General features: G+C 34.3%; 1 protein-coding gene across 2 annotated transcripts; it reads right to left on the bottom strand.

The window, feature by feature from the left end:
- Positions 1–1,352: 1,352 nt before the first annotated feature.
- Positions 1,353–5,967, bottom strand: LOC104113993 (ER membrane protein complex subunit 7 homolog). Of its 2 annotated transcripts, none has more exons than XM_018777579.3 (7): positions 5,786–5,967; positions 5,094–5,137; positions 4,270–4,378; positions 3,752–3,785; positions 3,527–3,643; positions 3,341–3,449; positions 1,353–1,741 (listed from the first exon to the last, which is right to left on the bottom strand). In XM_018777579.3, exons 1-7 carry the CDS (start codon positions 5,857–5,859, stop codon positions 1,647–1,649), a joined length of 582 nt encoding a protein of 193 aa, XP_018633095.1. In that variant the 5' UTR covers positions 5,860–5,967; the 3' UTR covers positions 1,353–1,646. The 2 variants fall into 2 exon arrangements, with proteins under 2 accessions (XP_018633095.1, XP_009622653.1); XM_009624358.4 differs by having other exon boundaries at positions 3,722–3,785; positions 5,786–5,961.
- Between the last annotated feature and the right edge of the window lie 5,137 nt (positions 5,968–11,104).

The following is an 11,104-nucleotide window of genomic DNA, read 5'->3' as shown; positions in this document are numbered from 1 at the left end:
AAATTAGCCTAACTTTAAATAGGTTGAGATGAATTGGATCAAAATGGGATGAGTTCAATAAATGAGCGCGTTAATAACGAACCCAACCTTGGACGGGTAGAGCGGGTCATTTGGGCTTGGGCCAAATTTGACAACCCTAATTGTATCGAACAGACAGTTCATTTAGAACAGAAATAGAAAGAGAGTATATTGGAGTTTTTGGCCAATATTGTCCCTTATCTTTGATGGTAGGTCTATTTTGGTCCCTCGAATATAGCCCTGAGCTTATTTAGTCCCTTAAGTATGCTAAAGTGGAGCACATTTAGTCTCACTGACACAATGTGTTAAAAAATTAACGGTGTTACCCAACTCTGATTCATGAAGTAAATTTTCGGCTTTGAAGCAAAACGTTTCCTCTCCTTTTATTGGATAACGTAAATTTTCACTTTAATTTCTTGTTTTTAGCTAATGCCTTCTAAAATTTTGACCATGAAAATATCACATTTTGTGCCAGTTTTCAATGAGAAAATGATATTGTATAGCCGCTGTAAACAAAATAGCCAAAAAATGTATTTTTTATATATATATATATATATATATATATATATATATATATATATATATATATATATTGTATGTTAATATACAAAAATTATACAAATTTTATATATTTTTTTCACAGCAGATGTAAATAGTTTCTGGCACGGGCTAAAAGTGATAATACAGCATGGTTATTCGTTTGCTTCAATAATATGCCTAGAAGTGATCCTGGCAGCTCTAATTTTTTCAAATTTTAACTTTTCTTTTTGGAAAATCAATCGAAATTTTTAAATGTATATATATACAAAAAAATATATATAAATTTTATATATTTTTCGGCTAATATTTTTACAGCGGTTATACAATGTCATTTTCTCATTGAAAACTGGCACAAAAGGAGATATTTTTAAGGTCAAAATTTTAGAAGATATTATCTAAAAATGAGGAATTAAAGTAATAATTTGCGCTATCCAATAAAAGGAGAGGAAGCGTTTTGCTTCATAGCAGAAGATTTGATTCATGAATCAGAGTTGGGTAACACCGTTAGTTTTTGAATGCACTGTGTCAGTGAGACTAAAGTTGCTCCACTTTAGCATACTTAAAAGGACTAAATATACTCAGTATTATATTTGAGGGACCAAAATAGACCTACCAAGATAAGGTACAATATTGGTTAAAAACTCGAGTATATTGCCTTGCAGCTTAATTCCAAACTCACAGCTACTACCAGTACATGTTCTGGATTTCTTTTTTCCTTAGAACTGGTAGCTGATACTCCTAATAAACCTGCATAAGGCAAAGCATAGACAGTGATAAAAGGATGGCGAGACTACTTCTTCACAGCACAATAATATTGGCATTGGATTACAGGCAATTCAATATTAAAAATTTCTTAGGCTAATCGACGCTTAAACCTGATAACAGAGGCCTACAATTTTAACCAAAAGGAAATGTAGGATCTTTGCAAGTGATTAAAGGTACTAATGATGGTACTCAGCGAGTTGAGAAAGCTTGAGAGGGGTTGTTGAAACTAAGCTTACGATTTTTAAGCTTTTCCATAGAATGGAAACGAAGAATTTCCTTTTCTAGCAGAGAATTTTTGAAGTTCTTAATCCTGTCTCGACTCTCTAGTTGTTGCTTTGAGCCCCAGGCAATAAGCTTGAAAGAGTGGGAACTCCTTGGTTTCTCATTTCCTCTTGTGTTCGTCTTATTTCTTCAGGATCTGCCACATAAAAAAAAAGCAGCACATTAGTGCGATAAATCTTATGTAATGTCTGTTTGATCTAGCAGCGAAATGGCAATAAATCAAGAACCAAAAAGGTAAAGTAACTTCCAGAAATGCAAGCATGAGTTTCCCTGATGTCTCATGATCACTTAACTCTGTGCTATACAGAAGAGAATATAGGTTTACCGTTGACCAACAGAGTCTAGCTCTTAATTAATGAATCAATGTTATGTAACACTTGATCTGCAAACAATGGGTGCAAATAGGATGATGGATTTTGACAGATCAAAAGGATTAATTGAAAATGGATTATGGATTTTAAAATTTTTCGATTAGTATTTAGTTAATCCAAGGTGAGCAAGATCCAGGAATAATTTGGAGGAACTTTTTGACAGCTAGAAAAGATCAATCATTATAGTAATGCACACAACTTTTAAGCTGTTTTCCCTCTCCTGTCAATCTGCCTCCATTACCCTCCTATACGTGTTTTTGTTCTTCTGTTTCTTTCACCCTGTCACATACTACTGCACTCAATACTATTTTAACCGTATCTCATCTAATGCAGTCTGCAGAAACTCTAAAACGCCTTAAGGTCATCACTTATCAACGTAGGAAAGAAGAAAAGAAAAATGTCTTAAAGCCATCCCATTTAATTTGCAAATCTTTGTTTTTCAAGACAGACTGTGAGACATAAATATGAAGAACAAACGTTTATTAAATCATTGGAGCAAGCTAGCTAGGTAATAACTGCTGATTCCAAAATTTAAGATATCGATCTCAAGCTGCCATAAACAGCATAGAGCCACTAATGATGCATCTGGAGGGATTTTCTTGTAATCCTATAGGTGAAATACTAACATAAACATCTATATGTAAGTGAGATATATTAATCTGTTAGATAGATGATGCATATAGAATGACACACAAAGAAATATACTAGAAACACAGATATCCACGGATAAATTAATTGAAACAATATGTTAGACAAATAAGACAAATACAAGCATCTATAGATATAGTCGAGAAATATTATTTTGTATGTGTTTGGGGGCATGTGTGTGTGCGCGCACACTCGTGTGTATTTATATGTGTGTGGGGCATGTCTGCGTGTATACAACATGTAGTTATAGTTATATATACTGTAAACACAGATATCCATCAATACAAGAACACACATGTACTTGGAAAGAGTCCAGAATCTTCAGACAGAAAGAGAAGTGTGCTGTGTGCACAGTAAACATCAGGAGACGGTGAAGCTTGGGTTAAACTCATATATTATGATTAACAGCTGATGCTTGTTACTTTAGGAACTTTCACCTTTTCCATTTTTTAGTTAGATTTAGACATCCATGCTAAATCCCCATTTAACTCATGAAAATGAATGTGTGCCCGATATTCTTTTTTGTTGCATAATTCAATAATTCTATAGAGAATTAGAGATTGATGTATAAATGGATAACATCACATAGATTGGAATTTCATCACATTTTTAGTGCAGTCATCGTGAAGCGTACAAAATTTTAGCATTATGGACGGATAATTAGAATTGCATGTGTAGCTAGCCACTTCATTTTGGTGAAAACTTAGAGCACTCACCCATATTTTCTGCTAATTTTGGCATCAGAAACATTACAAACAGCATAAATCCAATCATCAGGCCCACTGGACTTTTCACCAGTGACATAATGGAGAAGGGTTCCTTTATCTGCAAGAGAAATTCATGCTGTGATTTGGAAAGAAAATTAGAGAAAAGAAGGGAAAACTAGGAGATTCAAGCCTGACCTCATAATACTGCTCCTCACTCAATGGCTCCAAAACCAGTTCAATCAGATTCCTCCTATTCTCGGTTAACGCTGCTTGAACCTTACCTGGGTTCCTTGCACTAACATCAACTCGGACCTGGCATCCAGAAAGGGATCAGAAGCATATAAATCCTTTTAAGGAAAAATTGATCAAGAATTAAGCAGAGAAGCTCACTGGAGAAAAGTAGTAGCCAATTGCAGACACCTCTATGAGATGTGTTCCAGCTGAAACATTATGGCTATTGCTACGGTTAAGGAATTGTACATAGAGAACAACATTCACTTCTTATGACCAGAAGGTTAGTAAAAGCTAAAGAGCAGACAAGAGGGCAAATTTCTCACCATGCTTAAGTGTATGGCTAACAGCAAATATGCGATAGATAATATGAATCACAATGTTATTTTGCTGCTGCTAGGAAATGAAGTCAACTCAATCATATCTGAAAAGTATAGCGCTGAAAACACCAATTATCACATGAACCACTCACATTTAAGCTCCATTTTATTTAGCCAAACAGATCATACAAGAAAACAATGCACAAAATCAATGAAAATACATTATGCAGGTTTTTTCTTTTTCTTGGAGAGTGGAGCACTGCAGCAATAAACATTCAGTTGAGGAAGCACAAAACTCATAACAATATATAGAGTCTAATCAAGATACATAACCTAAGATATCAAATCTGAAGACTGACTTAAGACATGGAGTCATAGGAAGGATACAATGAGAAATATCCATCGGGTCTCAAGAAAGTAACTCTTTGGCCACCATTGAGTATGACTTTTACATTTGAAGCTTTAGCTGACAAACCTGATCCTTTCAAGCTAAAGCCTATAAAAGAACCAAGTTATTAAAGTTAATAACCTGGTAAATCATCAGGGGAAAAGTTCTAAAACATCAACTGTAGTCCGAGGCGGACCTATAGCCTAAATATTGGGCACATGAATTTATGGTCTCTTCGCCAAACTAGGTATTTTATATATGTATTTTCTAAAATTGTTCTAATATTATTTGTTGGCATCCATGCTCCAAAAATATTGAATGGTGCATTTGGTTGAATACTGAGTTATTTACTCAAACAAACACAGATCAATTCCCACTTGATACTTTTTTTCTCTTTTCTTTAGTGATACACCTATGTTCTAGAAATCCGATACGCCTCTGACTTAGCGAAGCGAAGTGAATCTCTACAACAAAAGGACAACTTTAGCACTAGAATCTGAAATTAATAGAACACAGAGGTAGAAAAACTCTATCTATCTTAACAAAAAGTTGGAAAATTTGACCAAAAATATCACTTTTTCTGCCAAATGGTTGTTTAATTGGTACGTTGGGTCATCCCAAATGGTTTCTACTTTCCTTGGATGGATTTTTTCTTCACTATTGATTGTACTATGTAGTATATATTTTAAGTTTAAAATGTCCCATTTTTCCTTAAATTTAAATATTCAGCTAACAGATTAGTCAAACTAGCCAATAAATAGGATATGTATTCTGAAAATATAACTAGGAAGAGGAAGGTGAAAAAAAAGATTCGAGTATGTACCAGGAATTTTTACTCTAGCCGTCACAGTATAACCATCAGTATTCCTGCAAATAAAAATTAATTAGTAATGAAAACACAACAAGGAAAATGTGGATAAAATAATCAAATGGTGTTAATATGATGTAATAATCTTAAAAATGATTCAAAACAGGCTACGTCTTAAAAATGTTCAGATTCAGTTGTCACATGCCGTGGAAAAACCAATCAGTTGGGCTTTAATTGTTGCTAACAAGCCATACAAAAAAAAAAACAAAATAGGGGCACTGAAGATCCAAGATTCCAAAAAATTTGACATTTTTTCCCATCTAACAGAGAGAACACCAAAAATTCAAATGGAGATTAAATTTAGAAGCTAGAAAATAATCAAATGAGCCTTAATTTAGTGTTTAAGTTTGATATATAAATTAAAAAATAGGGGGACTGAAGATACAAAAATTTCAAAAGCTTTTGACATTTTCTGCCACCCAAAAAGGGAAAACACCAAATATTCAAATGGATAAATCCCATTAAATTTACATCATGACATGCTATGTGGGAAAATACTCAAATGGGTTTTAGTTTTTTATTAACAAGCTTAATAAATAGTACAATTTAGGGGAATTGAGGATCCAAGATGTAAAATTTCTCTGAATTAAGTATATTTTTACATGCATGCAAATTTATGGGTACGTATAGTGTGAAGGTAAAAATACCCAGAAATAAGAGAGCATAAAAAGAACAACTGAAGAAGAAAAACTGGCGGCATCCAACTGCGTGTCACTGCCATTGGGGCTATCTTTCTGTGCCAACAACAAATACAGAACAAGAATGTCCTCTAAGCAAGGAAAAAGAAAAAGGGAAAATTAAATCAGAGCTAGAATTTTTTACAAAACTGAAAAAAGGAAATAATAAATTGTTCTTAATTTCTTAACTGTTAATTATAGTATTACTAGATATTGATATTGTTAATATAGTTATTTTTAACATTTTAATTCGTTCATAGTTTGCGCTTCTGAGGTGCAAATCATCAAGATTATGTTTCTAATATCTGACCTAAGAGGGTAAATACCAAGCTTATGCAAAATTAATTTTCTTATTAAATCATGCAGTAATTTGTCTTAATTTTTTTATTATATTTGGAAAAGGATTGAGAAGGAGGAAGGGATCTTACCCAAGTGACGATATTTACAACAGTAATTTATCATAGTTGAGTGATATATTAAGGTAAATATATATATTTATTAATTATAATTTTGTGATAACCATGTTTAGTTCGGTATAAACAAGTTTTTACTTACCCAAATGACCGCGTCTAACTAGGATTTTGGTTCTTTGCAATATAGACCTTCAAATATTTACTTTCCATTAAAATTTAATTTGTCCAATTACATGTTGGATAAAAAAACTTTAGCCACCAACTTTAAACTATTACATATTCTTCTGCTTTTTAATATGGCCTACGTCAATAAAAAAATGATTTTCTTAGAAAATATTAAGAAACTTTTGAACATATGCTGCTTCAAGAATCAAGATCCATATCTACGGTGGTTTAGCAGTTAAATCTCATTAATTGCCCTGATTTACTGCAAGTTGTTGACTTTCTATGTTTAAAGCTCAGTGACTTGTTAATTAATGTTAAAGTAAATTTCTAAATATGTGTGAGAAGAGCACAAAAATAACTTAAACTGGACCGAAGGAAGTATACTATATATGAGGAATTTAAAAAGCACGAAAATCTTGGTTATTTAATACATATATATGCTGGATGTTAAAATAGTCTTTAACACGTCTTTATTTTAATTTAGTTGATTTTCTCATATGATTATGTGTCTATCTGTTGTATCCTATTGCTAATTAAACTGTGGCGTTGCCATACTACTAATGGTAATAATAACACATAGAGTAATAAATTACTAATAATGGTGACCTGAACTTGCTCCTATAAAATCGCTTATAAGCTAAAAAAGAAATAACAATTTGACTTAAAATAGAGTTCGTTGGGATTAGATGATTGTAAATAGTTGATAAGTTTGAAGTGTTGAAAAGCATTTTTAAGTGTTGGAACTGATTTTTTAAATAAGCATTTACATGTTTGGATAGACATGCTGAAACTGATAATAAGCAGTTGATATGTTTGGTAGAAAAATGCTAATAAGTTGTTCTTTTGTTATAAAGACTAAAATACCCTTAAAATATTTACAAAAGATTATGAATTAAAAAGTTTCTTTGTAGAGAAAATGATAAACAACGAATATGGAATGAAGAGAAAATTAAATAATTTATTTGGGAAAAAATATTTTGTAAATTTAAAAAGTTATTAAAGATAAACTAGGAGTAAAAGTCTTGGTGAAACTAAAAGTGCTTATAAGCTGAAAAGTCATAAGTTGGAGGTGACCAACTTATGGCTGATTTTAGCTTATAAACAGTTGGCTTATAAGCACTTTACGTAGACCATTAACACAACGTAAACCAAAGAAAAAAATTCTCTCTGTACAGAATCACATTTACTTACTAACGGTAACAAAAAGCCCTATTTCGGGTGACTGGGGCATACGCGCCGACTCATGGCGACGCCGGCCGGTACCGAACTGGCGCGTCCAATGAAGAACATAGCTCCCACACTTGGGGCGACCAACCCCATAGAAGGAGTTAGTCCAAAATTAGACTATGCAACAGCTATTGCTGCACCAATGAAGCCAAAATCCAACGGGAGGAGACTTGGTGGCCCTAATGTCAAAGCTAGGGTTACTACACACAATGGAATGTCGGCTGTAATTTTCAAAGCGAGCGATTACTACGGCGTTATGGCTGAGGAGTGTAAATACACAATCATTGGAAAGTTTTTAAGGAACAGACCTAACATCGAACGTATTAGATCGGTTTTTGCTGAAAAGTTATCTCTGAAAGGGGATTTTAAAATTGGTGCTTATGATTTCAGAACTGTGTTTATAGATGTCACTAACGATGAAGACTGCAAAACAATTTGGTTCAAAAAATCTATTGAAATAGATGGAATGATTATGTGGCTCCAAAAATGGCCGCCCGACTTTAAACCGGAAGAGGATTCTCCGATAGTGCCTATCTGGGTTTTGTTGCCGGGGCTTCCCTTCCACTGCCACACATGGAATTACGTCAAACAAGTTTTGGGACCTGTGGGGGTTCCTTTATCTATGGACATTGCTACAAACTACAGAACCAGGCCGAGCATGGCTAAAGTAAGGGTAGAAGTCGATCTCACCAAACAATTGCTCCAATCAGTTTGGGTTGGTACTGAAGATGAAACTCAACCTTTAAAGGGACATACTCAGAAGCTAGAATACGAAGGAGTTCCTAAATATTGCAAGTTTTGTAAACTGTTGGGCCATTTATTAGTTCAATGCAGAATGTTTGAAAAGGAAAAAGAAAATGAAAAACTGAGTAAACAAATGGCACAGCAGGATGCCAAAGCTATACTAGAGAACAATACCATCAAAGCAGCGGAGGGCAAATCAGAGGAAAAGGATGGAAATATACCTACTCAAGAAGAAAACAACAATGAGAAAGGGGAATCAAGTGTAAAGCAAATGAATAGGGCTAATAAGCAGGAGACTGAAGGCAGAAACAAACAAAAAAAGGAGAATCGGGCTGCAATAGAGCAAGAACAAGGTAGGAAGGAAAAGGAAAAAAAACCAAAAGAGAAAGGAACTCAGGAAATTGAAGGTCAAGAATATTACCAGTTTCAAAAATACTACAGACACGATCATTAAAGGAAAAGGTAAAGAGAAGACCAGGGATGAAGTAATTAAGGAAGTGGCGAACCAACCGACACTAGAGAGTGCTGGGAAAAATCAGGAAGAGTTTAATAAGGACGAGAACAACAAGATGGAAGAAAATAACATAAACGATGAGGAAAAAACTACATGCTCCAGTAACAGGCGGATAGAGGCGGGTTCCGTCAATGAGGGTGAAGATCAAGTGCCTTCTAAGAGTGAGGACCAAACTTTCCAAGAGAACACCGATGTAGAACAAGTAGAAGAAAGTGCAATATATCCAGAAACTACTTATCTATAAAGAGGAGGAAATATAACCATTGAGCTAAAGATAGATAGAAAAGAGACTTCCATCACAGAATACAAGGAGAGAAGAAGCGACAGCAGCACGAATACTGACAAAAGGAAACAGAATGATAACATACTTCAAAAGCAAAAAGAAGTCTTAGCCCCCCAGCCAATTGAATCAGATGATGCAGTTAGCAGGGAAATAGACAGTATTACGCAAAGAGAAGGATTATCTCCTAGAAGTAGATCTACAACTAGAAAGAAGAAGCAACACTTAGCTAGGTTAGCCTCTACTGGCGAGGTGAAAGAGAAGAAGAATGTGATTTAACCTCTATACTTCCAATGATTAGTTCTATAAATTGGAATATAAGGGGGGGTTAAATCAAAAAAAATCTTTTGAAAGACTGATTCAGCTTGTTAATTTGTATAAAGTTCAACTAGTGACTATTCAGGAGCCTTTTGTCAAATCGACCAAGCTGGAAAACTATAGGAGGAAACTTGACTTTTCGAATACAGCTGCTAACAAGAATGGAAAAATATGGTGCTTTTGGAATGACTCCATAGAAGCTTCCATACAATCCAATCATCACCAACAAATCACCTTTGCCATGAAGTATCTACCCTCTGACACTAATTTTTGGTATACTGTAGTATATGCCAAAACCAAAGCCAAGAGAAGGAAGAGACTCTAGAATAATCTAATAAACATTAGTGAGAGGGTTACAGGCCCCTGGGAAGTAACATGTGATTTTAATAGCATCACAACTCCTGAAGAGAAGTAAGGAGGGAGACATCACAAGGTAAGACATAATTTAGATTTTATTGAATGTATCAATGATTGTGAAATTTTTTATGCAGGTTTCAATGGAGATATATTCACATGGACAAATGGAAGAAAGAAAAGGAAGAGAATCAACAAGAGATTGGACAGGGTCCTACTAAATAAATCATGGGCTAACATTATGGGAAATACAGCAGTTACTCACTTGGCTAGGAAAGGATCAGATCATAATGTGCTCCTCATCAAATGCACCACTGATAATAATAACTATACCAAGTACTACAAATTTCTAAACTTTTGGACTTCTCAACTTGATTTTGAGGAGATAATACGAAACGTATGGAACATGTCTTTTGAGGGCAATCCCATGAGAATCCTCCAAGAAAAGTTTTAAAAACTAGTCAAAGAACTTAGTTCATGGTCCAGGATTTCTATAGGTGATATTTTTTAGAAGGTCAAAATTTTTGAACAACTTTTGACAGAACAAGAACTCACTATGAATATAGATCCTACTGGCTAGAATAGACAAGAATTGAATAGAGTGTCTGCTGAATACACCAGATACCTGAGTATACAAGAGAGTATCCTTCTGCAAAAGGCTAACATTCAATGGAAAGATGAAGGGGACTTTTGCTCTAAATATTTCTTCAGTGTCATCAAACATAAGAGAAGGAGAAACTTCATCCACAGGATTCAAGACTCCACATGAAATTGGATTGAAAATGGCAATGACATAGGGGAGGCAGCTATTCAGTACTTCAATCATTTGTTCACCAAAGATGATCACAATCCAGATTTTGCAGTTCTAAACTAAATTGACAAAGTGATCACTGAAAGAGACAACAACCTTTTGACAATGATTCCAGAAGAAGAAGAAATTTTTAATACTATTATAGAGCTCAGCCCAGAGAGTGCTCCGGACCCAGATGCGTATAATGGTTTCTTCTATCAAAATTGTTGGAACATTATTAAGACTGATATTGTTTATTTTGTGCAGGATTTCTTTAGAGTCAAAGGGCTTAGCATATTTTTCACTCACTCATGTCTTATTCTTATCCTTAAGGTTGAAGCTCCTGTGAACTTCTCTCAGATGAAACCTATCAGTCTCAGCAATGTCTCCAACAAGATCTTGTCAAAGATAGTTGCTTCTATAATCAATAACTTCTTGCCTAAAATGATCTCTGAGAACCAGACATGATTCATTAGTGGTAGAA

The sequence above is a fragment of the Nicotiana tomentosiformis genome, chromosome 6, assembly GCF_000390325.3.
Source record: "Nicotiana tomentosiformis chromosome 6, ASM39032v3, whole genome shotgun sequence".
Classification (NCBI taxonomy): domain Eukaryota; kingdom Viridiplantae; phylum Streptophyta; class Magnoliopsida; order Solanales; family Solanaceae; genus Nicotiana; species Nicotiana tomentosiformis.
This window is presented reverse-complemented; position numbering and strand designations above follow the sequence as displayed.